Source organism: Suillus fuscotomentosus (genome assembly GCF_016647785.1).
Source record: "Suillus fuscotomentosus strain FC203 chromosome Unknown F5891scaffold_54, whole genome shotgun sequence".
In the NCBI taxonomy this organism is placed as follows: Eukaryota; Fungi; Basidiomycota; class Agaricomycetes; order Boletales; family Suillaceae; genus Suillus; species Suillus fuscotomentosus.
In genome coordinates this window covers 180,470-195,128 of record NW_024539566.1, presented here as the reverse complement: position 1 = coordinate 195,128, position 14,659 = coordinate 180,470, and the positions used below count along the sequence as shown (strand labels likewise).

The following is a 14,659-nucleotide window of genomic DNA, read 5'->3' as shown; positions in this document are numbered from 1 at the left end:
TAGGACTCGGGCCGATGGCTGCTCTTCGTCGAAACGTTGTGGACATTTTGTAAAGCTATCCATGTAACTAACTATTCAATGTCACCAGTCAGTATGTTACCGTAAATACAAAAAATAAACCGAGTTCAGAGTTTCTCACCTTGGAGATATGGCCTTTAGAACGGGCCAATGGCTGCTCTCCGTCGAAACGTTGAGTCTGACTCCCTGAGTTAACCGAGGATGATCATTCTCATAGGACGCAGGACGCCAGACGCCAGACTCCCTGGGATCGTTTTCCGGCTTCGGAAGTCGGACCCCCTGCGAACCCTTGGAATCTTTTCGGCTCGCCTGCGGCGAGCTCCACCCTTGCCATGACCAATTTTTCACTTTGACGCCGTTTTACCGTCACATGACGTCCGGGTTCGGCCGGATTTCTGGAACCCTTCTGCTTTTGGGGGCAGGCAAGTCTTTGTGTGTCGCTTTGCATTCTTTCTAACCAAATATTAGTTTGTTATTCTAGATCTACTATTAAGTCATCTGTCGTTCCAAGGATGCAGGTCAATAATAGTGAAGACAAGAACTTTGAGGATAGATATTATACATGCCATTCAACAAATCCTAGCGGGTGAAACCAAGATAAAGACTGTCATAAGTCTTTCCTGCTGTACTGTACTGCAAACAGGCCTTCTACAGCATGTTTTTCAGCTCCCAAGGATGATCATAAAGTGAGACAGACAGCGTGAGAGTAGAGATAGGCATTTAAGTGTGTCAGCTCTTGGGCCAGGTGAAATTGATGCGTGTATGGTCATGACAGGCCTGTGACACTGTAATAAATTCTAAACAACTTTGAATTTTAGTTAATGATCAACATACTAGTATGAGTGTCTGCCTACGTGCGTACAGGCTCTATAGTGCTGTATTCACTTCTCACCAAATTTGTGGTGCTTGTCCTCTGTCCACACTACTAGTATGCATCTTTCCTGTATTGTTGTATCACCTCTAATCCGTTCATCTATGTTGGTTTTCAGATGGAGTGTCAAGTGTTGTCCCACCTCATCAAGCCTCGACCTCCCTGTCAAGTTCGATCCATTCTCTATACTCTGCGCCACCACGTCAAGCCCCAACCATGGCATGTCAGAAGCCTCATTTAGGCTGGGTCAAGCACCACTCACACCATGACAAGTCTGGAGATCAGAGTTGATGCGCAGATAGAATCTAACAGGTAAGATTAGTCTCAGTCTCTGGAAACAGAAACTGAGACACTCGTCTGCATGGGCACTAGACTTTATACTGTAAGTAGTATTTTCTTATTGAATATATTAGAATGAAACATTGTTACCCTGCCGGTTTGCTGTTGAAACGGACTGAGATGTTGCTACAAAAACATTGAGTGTTTTAAGTGCGGGTAGAGTAGGAAAGAAAATTGTAAGTAAATATTGCTGAGCACGATCCGACATCAAATGTCGCTCGTTCATTGCTCTTTCGGGATGTGCTTGTACCAGTCTACTCCCTCATTGTTCCTATCTCAGATCCATTGGCCAAAGTCTCTTCGGATCGCTCGGAGTTCAACATGTTTCTGGAGGAGTACCCTGAAGCAAACTGTGGGGCCAAGCCACTCTTCGATGCAATCCAGTGCCGGCACAAGGCACACAGAGAAATCACTGCCAGATGAGCGAGCAAGAACGGCTGGCCAGAGGTCCGAGCATCCGCCTCACGCTGACAATCACAACCTGCATTCAGTCTTCCTGACTCAGAGTTGATAGAGGAAGCCTCATCCATCCATGCACGCACACACTGATCCATAGCACAACCATTCAAGACTCATGGACATTTCACCACCCCCACACATGCATGCACACAAACTAGCTTCGAAGTTCTGTCTCTTAGTACTAGCACTGTCCTCCTCATAGATTTGTTTTTTTGTCGTGGATTCACACACAGCTGGCAGGACTCGACAAAATAATTTGATTTGTTTGGCAAATCGTTCGTCGAAAGGAACTCGAAACGTAGATTGCATTGGCCGGCGATGAGAAAGAATGCAAAGCGGCACGCAAAGACTTGCCTGCCCCCAAAAGCAGAAGGGTTCCAGAAATCCGGCCGAACCCGGACATCACGTGATGGTAAAACGGCGTAAAAGTATCTCACACTAAAATTGAAAATTCCAAAAACAACCTGATACGTCTGGGCAACGGTAGAGTCGCTACCCCACAAACAAAAGGATTCAGCCATCAATATTTTCATATTCAATAACCATGAAAACCATCACAAAGGCCTTTGTCCATATATACGATACTGGATCATCTGATTTATCGTCGTTACGAGTACTTTCATCTCGACAAGTTTTCACCCTCGAACAAAGAAACAAAGAATGTCCCAACCAGATATATAATCCCAGCTGTTCTAGATTCCTGCATCTCACCTCGTTGTTTTCTAAACTCCCCTCTCCAAACTTTACTCTCCCAGTGCTGTACCCCCATGTCTATCACAGCTTTCAGTAGTCCATGATGTGGGGTATTAATCGAGATTGCCATCAGTGAACTGGTGAACAAATTAGAATGGTATTTAAAGTAATATATTGTTGAGCATCGCAACAATCAGTGTAAATTTGCTGACCGCTTTCACATGGGAATGTTTGGCATTGTCGAGGTATGACCAATTTGCAAGCGCACGGGCCTGGTAGCCCTGTTTGCCTCAAGGACCTTTTTGCTTGGATGGGTCTAAGAAACAACGCTCGAACGCAGGTTCATGCATTTTAATATGGACCTAGTCTTACAAGGGCAAGGAAGGAGGTTACAGTGTGCGGAAGTGAAAGATATTTGGGTGATGCTCACCCGTGAAGAGGATGGGTGCCTTTTGGTCTTCGCACACTATATTTTTACTTGCTGCAGATAACTACCGAATCCGTGGATAACTTGCTCAGATAAAAAATGTGAGTCACAGTAGACAGTACTTCTCAATGGATAGTTTGTCTGTATGGATTAAATGTTGGATGAGTGTTGCTTTGAGTGGTATATTGTATGGAGTACAGATGGTGTCCTAAGTTGTGTTAGAGTAGGTCTCACTGCACGATGGACGCCGAGTTGCAACGAAATAGAAGTAGCAGAGTCGCGCAAATGAAATGCATGTTTGTAGACCGTCACACAGAACAATACATTATACAGAACGTACATACCGTTCCAGGGTATGTCAGAGTATATATTATTTCTCAATGATTAGACTTCCTAGTCTGTCGCTAAAAATCTATAATTGCCTAGTGGAAACTTTCCGGAACATAATATTGCATCAAATCATACCTTCGGACAAAATCAAAAGTTTACAATGTTGCTTCAGTGCACAGAATTTTCGGTTGCGACCATGGCTGTCGATGATTCGAACTTTGATGTAGCGCTACAAGCATGCACAGTGGCAGTGCTAAATTGTAATTCGCGCAATATTTTGCGCCTTCACAATGACACTCCTTTCGGCGTGCCAAGCTCAAGACTTCCGAAGATCTGATGAACTACTGAGCTACCTCACTAGTACCTCAGTGTTACGCACTCAAATAGATCTGTTATGCGGAGCCCTAAGAGGGGCGTCGTCCGCTAACGTTCGTGACGTAACCGGAAGGGTCCGGTGTAGCGACTGAGACTGGCGACATCGAGTCAGCAGATATCAGAGACGCGCGTGTCACGTGACTTCTAAGACGAATGTCTTCAAAGTCACTGACGTTCTCAAAGTAAGGACAGTCTTGTCCGAACGATGAGTAGTCGATCGAGGTAGACTTAGGCGCGATGAGCACCTAAGAAAAAGATACTAGAGACTGAAGCTGAGGGGGCTTCAGAGGGAAGTATGTTCGAGGGAAGATTGAGTAGATTCAAGTTAGGGAATCTAGTACAGAGTGACCGACTACTTATACTAAGTGGAAAGGGTTAAGGGCAAGGCTACCGTACTGTAGGTAAGGGCAAAGGGGAAATGGAAAGGGTATAGGTACGCTGGTAGCAGAGCCTGATTAGTGATGTAAGGTCGAATGCGGAATGAGACCGAGAAACGTTGGAACGAGCCAACGGTAAATGATACAATGTGCAGCAAGCACGAGTCAAAGGAAAGATAAGACAAGATAAGGAAAGCCACATTGGTGGCACGAGTCAGAACGAGTCATAGCCCGAAGGCACGTGCGCACGTTGGTGCGATAGGAGGGAGACGAGGGACGGGAACGGTCCCGAGGATCCGGTCAACGGATAGTCGTTGGAGAAGTATGAGCCGGAGGCATACGAGGGCGAGGACGAAGGGGAAAAATGATCGGGGGGCCATGTAGCCGATGTTACTTGTAACACTCAGAGTAGCCTGACTATAGTTTTTGAGCGTTAGCTGGTTTTATTCCGAAAATAGCCAATTGTAGGTTTTGCTGCAGTGGTACTTAGTTGTCGCAACAGAGACCAGACTATTATCATGAACGGAAACGATAATTTTCTATCAGCCAGAGAAGATAGCCCTGCCCAGGGATTTGAGAATAACGAAAGTCGGCATTGTGCAATCAGGCATCTCAGCTCGGGATTATTTTACCGTGTGCTATCGATAACGCTTCGTTGAATGGACCATCAGCATTCTAAATTAACAGTCTAAGAAGCAGCATTCTAAATTAACAGTCTAAGAAGCAGCATTCTAAATTAACAGTCTAAGAAGCAGCATTCTAAATTAACAGTCTAAGAAGCAGCAGAGTTGTTAGGACTTTAGGCAGTCATTTTCGGATCTCAGAGCATTGACCTTTTCATAAATAATTCAACGTTGTTAGGACAAATAATTATCTTGTGCCATCGCTACAGGACAATCCTAGTCTCACAACTGGCAAATTCTGATCACGCATGTTAAAATTGCCATAGTGTATCAGTGTGTCGTGCTTCGTGCTTCGTCGCATATCACACACTATACCATATATCCGAAAATAGAGTTTATCGCACATATAAATCAGAAGGTGTTAAAATCATGATGACATTGATAATCAAGGGTGTATTGTAGGACTGAAATAATGCAGCGGGACAAAGAGGATATGTTAATCATACTAAAGGTGTAGAGTGGGATGAGCAAGCAAAACGTCAAGTAACTAGTTGGAGTCGAATGCGGCGTCCTCCATTTGCTGTCTCTGGGAAGCGAGACTGTTGACAGAGATGTGAAGAATAACATCCGGTGTTAAGTCCTGACGATGATTTCGTCCGAACACTTTTCTACACAGGAGGTTAGCAATCCAGGTGAGTCACTGATGAGGTCGATGACTTACCTGGTCCACCATTCGAGAAGCTTGTTCACCCTCGCTAGCGCAGCTGGACCTGGAGGATCCTCGAAGAAGTCTACAATGTTGTTCCAAAAAAGTTGATAGTCGAAGTCGCCATCAACAGTGCGCCAGGAAGTGATGTTGGACAGCGCGAATCGGATCTGGATAATTCGATTTCAACTTCATGGTAAGAGAGAAGCATTGATACTCACCTGGCAAGCTGCATATGCGATCGCGCGAGGAGTTACCTTCCTCATACCTATGATGGAGGCAACACATGTTTTCACTTTAGCGTGATCTGATCGTCTCCGGGCACGTCGGTGATTCTCAATGATATCAATGCCATCGCCATCGCCATCAACTTCATTGGCCGAGGAGGGAGATGTGAAAATGGCTTTGAAGCCCTGCAATGCGATGAACTAAAATTCAGTTAAAAAATCAGGCCACTGACCATGACTAATAGCTTGGACTTGAAGAGACCACGCTCCAGATTCTTCGCATCGGCTTCATAATTTTCATACATGAACATAGGCCATGAATTTTCGGAAACGATAAAAGCGGTGGTACGGTCACGAATTCCGGCCCTGACGCTGAATAACATTATCAGTAACATCTAAGTGACGAGGATTATCACTTACACTGGATCCTCCCAGCACCATTCCGCTGGGCAGAGTAGCTTACCGCATGCATCGTTCACGAAACCTCGATGGTGCTTATCGTCTGCTCTTAGAAACGAAGGCGGACGACACTCAATGTTAACCCATGAGGCCACGAGCTCTTTGAGAGTTCCCGTGTCGTCACCACGAGCTGAATCAGCTCCTCGCTTGAGCTACATTGCCAATTAGCACAGAAGCGTGACAAAGATGCTGTGAGAAACCTGTTTGAGCATATCCTCCGACTCTTCGAAATCAAGACTTGCAAGCTTTTCATGGAACCATGGCAATGTCTTACTGAGTTCAATGTAGCCGCGCTGAAGGCAGTTTTGTCTGTTCATCGTTAAGATAAACATGGTACCATGAACATGAATGCTTACTCGATTGTGTGGTCGCCGTCTGAGTCTTTGCAACGCCGGTCATTCTCGGCAACCAGATCTTCTAATGGGCAGTAAAGAACAACCATCCTACGAAGTGCTCGTCCCTGGGAAACATAGTAGGTTGTTTTTCTACAATCGGGAACATTAAAACTGCTTTGAGATGTCGAGAACGCACACACCTTTGTTTTATCGCTTTCTCCTGCTTCAAATTTTCGACCTCTTCCACGAGGGCAGCAATTTTCCTCTTTGCCCTAGCTTGAGGAGACGTTGAGACGCAAAGAGATACCACTGTAGTAGGAGCAGGAAGGTTGCCAGCACAGTTACTCTCAGGCATCGACATACCAGAGATGAAGTAGAAAGAATTGGGAGGATGAGAAGGTTGAGCGTTGAAAGCTTCTGTGAGGTTTTTTATACCCGTCTACGCCGAATGACCTAATGTAAGCTTGAATGGTTTCGTCTGAAATAAGCAGTTGAGTTCTTGCCTTATACGGTAGCCCAGAAAGTGTGCTTCCTGCCAATCTAGAAACACGCGAAATGACAGGCGGTGTCTTGACCTTTTTGAGTGATCCAGTTATGACCAAGTTCTGATATAACTTAGTGTTGTCGATGACCTAATATAAAGCGAAGAGGTTGAATGAATTGGTCTCAAATAGGCAGTGAGACTCTTGCCTTGCTTGGTAGTAGTCCAGAAAATGTTGTTCGCGCCCGGTGAAGTAATCATATCGGTGTAGAGAATCATGCCTCTCATGGCGTGATATGGTAGTTTTCACCAAGGAGTATACAGCACGAACTCATAGCATTACTCTGTGCGCTACCCGCAGCTATCTCTATATGAGGCGCAGCTTTCCCACGCAACGCGCGCCATGCGCGCACCATTCCCGCGCTTGCGCGCCCTATAGCACCAGCCATCCAGATGCATCCATCCACTGTCCACCAAGCTCCCTAGTATGTATATTTCCATTTCCTTTATTAGCATAGTTCCACCTTTTTATTTTTATCATAGTTTCTCACTCATATATATTTTTACATACCTACTCGGTAGCGCTTCGGCTCCGCATGAGCGCGCTTAGGCACGCTATATAAGCGCCAGCAGTACATACTACACTGGACCTACTTTTCCTACTTTTCACTTACTAGTTACTACCCACTTACTACTTAGCAGAATATAGTAGAAAGCTATTCCTTTACATTTTGCACTCTTATATCTCTTATCTTGCTTTATATCACTACTTAAGCTTAGTTTCTCATTTCCGCATACGCGGCGCACTTTCCCGCGCTTCGCGCTAATACGCGCGCGCGTTCCCGCGCCTTTGTACCTTGCGCGCTCCTGCGCTTTCTCGCGCTTCGCTTAAGCGCACACTTCTAGATCCTTGCTGCACTCACTTCCCCTATAGGGTCGAACGCACTTGCTTCTCAAGTAACGCAGACTAGGCAGCGCGCGACCTTACAACTTTTACAGATACAGTCAGGAGCTTCTTTTGTTCCTCATTGTATTGTTGTTTCTACATCGGGTCTTGTCAGAAGCCCTTCAGGGTTAATATCAGGATCAATGAGAGATGATGTTGGGACGGACGTACCAGTAGATCTTGACTTTGCCGGTGCATGCAATGAGCTCAGTTTTGTAGAACGTGACGTGTAGATGATACCTTTGAAGGTGGCAACTACGTTGGTGAAATTCACCGAGGATCTTGCTAGAACTTGAAGGCGGGCACGTGAGCAGGTAGACTAGATGTACTAGATTAGCTAGATGTGATTGAAGTGATGAGATACGTACGTAGTACGGATCATCATCAAAAGAGAGTCTGACCCTTTCTTGGGGCACCAGAGTATTCACCGTAGTCACTAGTTGGCGAGTTCGAATGCGAAACCACTGGCAGCTGCTGCGGCTGCGATGAGATCACTGTAGATGACGGATGCACCACCGCCTGCGACCATTGTCCAGACATGACCAGTGGGGCTGAGGACGGTGAGCTTGAGAGAGGTTGGAAGCGTCGAGTTTTTGAATATAGTAGCACACGGAATGAGTATGACGCGACAACTAGTAGTACGCACCTTCAAGTTCTTCCTTGCATGACTCGATCTCCAGGCCATGGGTGTGCCACGGTCAATGTTTACCTTTGAGCCAGTTGCCATTGGTTGCAGCCGGAGCGGTCTCGTAGACAGGGAAGAAAGGCAGGTGCCTGCGAGTCTGCGACTGATTTGACCCATGGACTCAGAAACATTGGAGATGTGATGAGATGAAATAAGGACTTACTACTCAGGCTGGCCCAGTCATCCATCATAACACTCCTCTCGGTTTCAAAATTAAATTAGATTATAATAATCTTGACGATGTAAATCCGTGTCGAGCGCCAATTGATGATCAACGCTCAGCTGACAAAGCTAAACACGAACCTGGGACCGAATATCTATGCATGTATATAATTTTCAATGCTCAGCTGACAAAGCTAAACACGAACCTGGGACCGGATATCTATGCATGTATATAATTTTCAATGCTCAGCTGACAAAGCTAAACACGAACCTGGGACCCGGTCCGGTCCCAGGTTCGTGTTTAGCTTTGTCAGCTGAGCATTGAAAATTATATACATGCATAGATATCCGGTCCCAGGTTCGTGTTTAGCTTTGTCAGCTGAGCATTGAAAATTCTATACATGCATATATATATATATATATATATATATATATATATATATATAGCAGTTTCTTTACCATAACGATTCAAGACCATGTACATTATGTACATTATGTAGTTTGTGATCGATCCAATCCAGGCTTCACGTGCGCACCCTCTTTACTTAAGTTTGCAGGTGAGTAATTTACTTTCACTGTTACTCGCTACCAACCATGTTATCAGGTTGGGGCGATCAGCCTCAATCGCAGGGCGATTATCAGCCTGAGCAACATACGACTGAACAACCCCCTCCCAATTCTCATCCATTCAATTTCCCTAACTATGATGACTATCAACACAACTATCATACGGTTACTTCTCAACGTCGGTCGCCACAGTCTCCTCAGCCTGACTCGTCTCACAGCCTGACCCGTCTCAGCCTCATCTTGACTATTATCACGATGCGACCACACTGCAGGCACCAGCAGGTCCTTCCAGCGAGGCCGCAAACTATCCTGATCAATCATCATTACGGGGCTTGCAGCAACGCCAGGATGATGACTACCCTGCCATACTGGGTGGCTATCAGTCACACCATCGATTGCATCAGCACCCTAATCAGGACGAGCTGGCCGCCGCCGCCATCACGAATTCAATCCACTATCCTTTGCCTTCTGTACACCCGCTGCACTGGCGGGACCAGCTCTTCCATCCAAAACCCAAACACTTTTCCGATCCAACCACAATAGGCTTTTTAGATACGTGGCAGCAGCCTCTCCACATCTCAGCTGCAGGTCTGGTAGCAAGTGACGCGGTGGCATTCAACCCGTCTTTTCTCGTCAACTCTGGGCCAACATCGGCCGCACCCAGCATACCCACTGTGACCCTCACCCATCCATCTAATCACGCTGATGATGTCACTCAACACTCGGTCATCGCTTCCTCCCACCGCCGCCGCCCCCAGGAATCCAGGGGGGCATCTCGTTCGTCACACCCAAGCACCAAACTCGTCAAAACCAAAAGCTCTGCAACCACGAGCTCAAGCGCGCCAACGACGGAATTGAGGCTCATTCCATTCGGCATTCCAGGGTTTTTGTGCCAGTGTAAAGAAATGGTCAAAGTGGATGCCTTTCGCCAAACGTTACTACCCTCGCCCGATTCTTTACGTCGAATGGTGAAGTCTTCGTGGGACGTCTTGAACAAATCCCAGACCAATGGTAAGGGTTCCGAAATTTCAAGTAATCACCGGTATGGAACTGATTGGGAGCAGAATCGCTTCGACAATGGGCATTAAGCAAACTAGATAATGGCGAAAAATATCGGCTCTCGAAGCTCGAGCCTGTCTTTGTAGAGATACTCGACGACGTGAAGTTGGTGGTGAGGTCATTTGTATACCACAAGTATGACCTCTGGTTCGACTACAGTGTGTCATTGAACATTTTGCATATCGCTGAGTGCGCGATACGAGTCCAACGTCTTGTAGAGAATGACCTGTTTTTGTATAGCCAAATATCTGTACGTGCCACAGTACTACCCTTGATCATGATTCACTCATACTTCGAGTTGCATTTTTTTAGGTCGAGGGAGTCGTCGTCAACGTTGCCTTTGCGAACCCTGTGATCCTCGCGACAATGTCATACTTGTTACATGACAGTGAACACCAATATCACCGGTATATCGGGGATAATCTCAATGTCAAGCCGTTTTTCGCAATAACGGCTACTTTCTGCCGGTGGGCACTAGAAGAACGCCGCACGGGGAGACACATTGCAAGCGTGTTTATACCTGAAACTAACCGTACTCATCTCGAACGCTATACGCGGATGCTGGAGGCCATGAGCCCATCGCAGCTGGCCGCACTTACAGCACTATTATTCAGTAACGGTTCTGTGCTCACTGGCCCGGTTATACGCACCCGATGATCAATCTACGTACAAGCGGTATCATATCAATTTACATACTGGGTATTGTGTCCCTCTAGCTTTTCTAGGAAGTGATGAATTCACCTTGTCCGACTTTAATCATATTAATGGCTCCGGAACTTTGACTGACGAGACAACACAATTATCTCATGTTTAGTTTACAGCACGTAGCACAGCATAAACTTAACTTTTGGATAATTTCGTGCATTTTCAGATTTTCTTGCATTTTACCACGTCGCATCTTTCCGCGCTAGAGCCTCGAGCCTATCCTGTCTACCGAGCACAGTTCTCCGTCTGTGTGGATACGGTCGAGCTCCCAATAATCCTATCCTTAAGTTGGCGTTCAAAATCTTGTGCGTTATTGCAGTCTCTCGACCATTGGAAAGATACAAAGAACAAAGACTAGAAGGAACATGTCTCAATTATGGTCAATCGATTCCAGAACACAAACGTCACTGTATGTCATATAATCTGACTTCACGGCTAGCGTTCAATGACCAGACTTCAGGCCGGGCTCGTGCTCGCAACTACTACTTTATTCCTGTCGTCACCACCTCCTGTGCCGCATTTGATGGCTTATAACTCTCCAATCATTCTGCTGTGCTTGTTATCTATGAAACTAGTACCGCTCACAAAGACATGGAAACCCTCAAGGTGAGTGAGTTTGTTTAAGCTGGCTCACCATTTGACACACAGCACAGCACATGCCACGATACCAAGTCATCGCGCTGCTGCTATGGCTAGCATACCCCTCAATCTGTCTGTCAGTGCCACTTGCTTTTTGTTTGTGGGTAAGTGAGGCGCTAGGTGTGTTTAGATCTACTTATGAGTATGACAGTTTCATTTGGTGCAGCTATCTTTATCGCCTGCTTCAGGGTCCGACAATGCCATCGTCAATATCATAACTATCTTGGCTTGTGTGGCCTTCCTTTCAAACGGAGCCCTTACTGCTCTACGTTTTCGCCATTGTAGGCAGAAAGTAAGCTAGTAGCACTCTTGCTGGTTCTGCCAGTCTCACTATGCCTTGCAGGCCGGCCAATGGTAAAAAAACCACCCCCACACAAGTTATTGACGGGCATCATGCTAGTATAGGTGCTGCATGCCTTCCGCGTTGACAGTCATGACCGGCCGTGATAACTGTTATAGTATGGTTGATTGAAGCATTGGCTGCGCTGCGAGCCAAAGGGGGTGGCTTTAGCACGATCCTGGACAAGACGACAATGTCCACCGTGTGGACAACAGCATATTAATGACCTCAATCTACCTGGCAAGGAGTGATGTATGATAGTCATTTTCCGTTTTATATTCACTGAAGGATTTATGAGTTTGCCACCTACAACTTCTACCATTCTATTAGATATTCAGACCAACGTGTATATCAGAACTAGAATCGGTGATTAATTAATACGCTCAAAGTAGCGGGGTGATATCGAGTCTAAATATCCACCTCCAACAGCCATTCCGAGTCAAAGCCGTGGATACTAAGTATAGCATTTAAACTTGTTAAGGTTTGGCACGAAGCCTGAAAGTCACCGCATTACTTATGTAACCACTAACAAGAGAACCCTCTACAAGTCGGGAAAGACTTGGTTTACCTTATATAGAATGTCAAGAACTTCCCAAAGCGACTTGGCGCTAGTTGGGCAAAGGGTAATGGCCCACGCTGAACTGTGACGTACTAATGTTTCAAGGTATTCAACTGACCAGTACTAGTATGAGTAGTAAGTCGGGATCCATCATCTTTTACATTTTTGCCACTGACTCAGGCATTAACGCTGCGGTAGCATCATGTCATACCCCACAAAACTTGAACCGGTCACTCAGAGTCGCCTGCTCAGCGAAGTCGAGGACTCGCCGAGCCAGACTCCCGGCTGGCATGGTACCATACAACCCTGTGACGGCATAGTCATTGCCATGACGGATTACTACTACTAAGTCTTATTAGGCAATCACTCTTCATTCGGCGAGTTGCATCACGACAGCCAGACTGAAATGATATAAAGACTGGGTAGCTAAGAGCAAAGTAAGTCTAATTGTATCATTGGTTCGTGATGCACAGCGACACTCAGAGCCCCGCCTGTTATACTAGAACTCATGATCGTGATAATCAGGAGATTCTTTCACGCAATATCAATAATATCATAGATTCCATCCCATCGACTCGCCGACGCACCCGTCTTCAAACTACAGCATATCTTCTTGGTGCCCGTAAAGAACTGCCCGAAGTCACTGGCGAAGAGGTCAACCGCATCCGCGCCGTTCAGTTGTGCTATTTGTCAGAAGCTCAGGCTAGCTATACAGAAGAAAGACCCGAGCAGCCTCAAGCTTTCGAGAAAGGTAATTTTGATGATCGTCTTGAGTAACTTATGCGAGATACTCACGTCTCACTAGTCGAGTTTCGCATTCCTTTGAATACCATGGACAAGGACAAATCTACAACGTATGTAGACAACTTCTATGCCGAGTCAGACCATCCACTAGATATACTCGACTCCACGAGGGCCGCAATGAATCTTTCGAAGAAGTACGAGCACTTGGGTTGGCGTCTGTCTACAGCCCGCTGCATGGACCCACCACATCGCCTTTTGACTTCCCAGGACATCGCTAGCGCTTTCAAGGCTGTGAGGGCGGAGCAGGTGTCTGGACGGAAAAAGAAGAAGGTTGTGATTGAAATCGTCAACACTGTAAGTTCTTTTTTGACTCAATCGTGACACGACAGCTCAATAACTTCTTGCGGTAGATGTCGGTACCAAAAGGAAAACAAATCAAATCACAGGCAGGTATTGTGTCCGATCCATCCCTTCTATACGTGAAGGAACTCGAGAATGTGAAGAGAAGATTATGTTGCGCTGAGCATCAGCTCGGAGGTTCAGAGAACACATTTTGTTGGGTAGATGTGTCGCAGCCAGACGCTCCACACTATCCGATATGTACCCAAGACCTCCAGGAGTGGGCTAAACATCTGGTATGTGCATGTTTATATGCCTCTAAGCCTACTATTCATTCATCTGAATCATTTAGTACGACACTCGAGATCCGGATAGCACCTGTGCTACTCTACCCAACACGCCTTATTTCGATGACATTCGCAAGACACGTCAGGCAAGAACTGCGTCACCGCTTCAACTGTATCCCAACCGAGCTCATATCACCCATTATCCATAATCATGTTCACCTCTCATCTGCCATCGACAACACGTGGGCTTCTAATGATGCGCATTCTGTACAGCAACTTGAAAGTCAGGGCCCTATGGCCGCTCCGCAACCACTTAAAAGGACATTTGCACTCTACATGGAGAGTGATGAAGAAAGTGACGATGAAGAACCGCCGAAAGACATTGACGACGTCATCACAACCATCCATTCTCGCTACCCTGCTATGGACTTCCCTCGGTATGGAGATATGCTGAAGGAGCGCGGCATATTGTATCTGCCGACTGCAGCGCATTTTGGTAGCCGATTTTATGTGGAGAAGGTTGGTATGTCGGAGGGTGCTGCGGTCACATTTCATACTCGTGTTTGTGAAGCTCACATGAAGGAGGAACGTGCGAGAGCACGGAGGAAGGCTAAAGGCAAACAGAAGGCACGAGCTGATGACACTGATAAGGAAAATATCCAAGCTCTCGAATAGTGTGTCACATTTACTGTCTACTATTTCTACAAGTAGTATGATCTTATACCTACTTTTAATTGCTAGCATGATCCCTGGCCAAATATAACATTACCTACTAGTATACAACGTTGAACATGTTAACTGGAAATCGGTGGCTGATATTACTATGAAAGCAATTTGATTTCCGCGGCATCTGAAACACAAAGATATGGTACAGTGATACCGTACTGGGAAGTTTTGTTGATACCCA

General features: G+C 46.1%; 4 protein-coding genes across 4 annotated transcripts; 2 read left to right on the top strand and 2 right to left on the bottom strand.

Annotated features, from left to right (window-relative positions):
- Window positions 1-5,059: 5,059 nt before the first annotated feature.
- Window positions 5,060-6,600, bottom strand: F5891DRAFT_983368 (uncharacterized protein; the record flags this gene model as incomplete). The annotated part of the gene is made up of 8 exons (XM_041377316.1): window positions 5,060-5,180; window positions 5,234-5,388; window positions 5,440-5,631; window positions 5,679-5,817; window positions 5,866-6,056; window positions 6,105-6,213; window positions 6,261-6,389; window positions 6,440-6,600. The coding sequence occupies 8 exons, from the start codon at window positions 6,598-6,600 to the stop codon at window positions 5,060-5,062; spliced, it is 1,197 nt and encodes a 398-aa protein (XP_041222131.1).
- A 1,502-nt stretch (window positions 6,601-8,102) lies between these two features.
- F5891DRAFT_983367 (uncharacterized protein) lies at window positions 8,103-8,851 on the bottom strand (the record flags this gene model as incomplete). The annotated part of the gene is made up of 5 exons (XM_041377315.1): window positions 8,103-8,231; window positions 8,313-8,448; window positions 8,655-8,668; window positions 8,720-8,733; window positions 8,785-8,851. The coding sequence occupies 5 exons, from the start codon at window positions 8,849-8,851 to the stop codon at window positions 8,103-8,105; spliced, it is 360 nt and encodes a 119-aa protein (XP_041222130.1).
- Window positions 8,852-9,107: 256 nt separating this feature from the next.
- F5891DRAFT_1192906 (uncharacterized protein) lies at window positions 9,108-10,796 on the top strand (the record flags this gene model as incomplete). Its single annotated transcript, XM_041367666.1, has 4 exons — window positions 9,108-9,245; window positions 9,299-10,091; window positions 10,145-10,389; window positions 10,452-10,796. The coding sequence occupies 4 exons, from the start codon at window positions 9,108-9,110 to the stop codon at window positions 10,794-10,796; spliced, it is 1,521 nt and encodes a 506-aa protein (XP_041222129.1).
- A 365-nt stretch (window positions 10,797-11,161) lies between these two features.
- Window positions 11,162-14,427, top strand: F5891DRAFT_1280581 (uncharacterized protein; the record flags this gene model as incomplete). The annotated part of the gene is made up of 7 exons (XM_041370426.1): window positions 11,162-11,253; window positions 11,305-11,450; window positions 11,498-11,587; window positions 11,650-11,775; window positions 12,908-13,133; window positions 13,188-13,480; window positions 13,537-14,427. Exons 2-7 carry the CDS (start codon window positions 11,436-11,438, stop codon window positions 14,425-14,427), a joined length of 1,641 nt encoding a protein of 546 aa, XP_041222128.1. The 5' UTR covers window positions 11,162-11,253; window positions 11,305-11,435.
- Window positions 14,428-14,659: the final 232 nt, after the last annotated feature.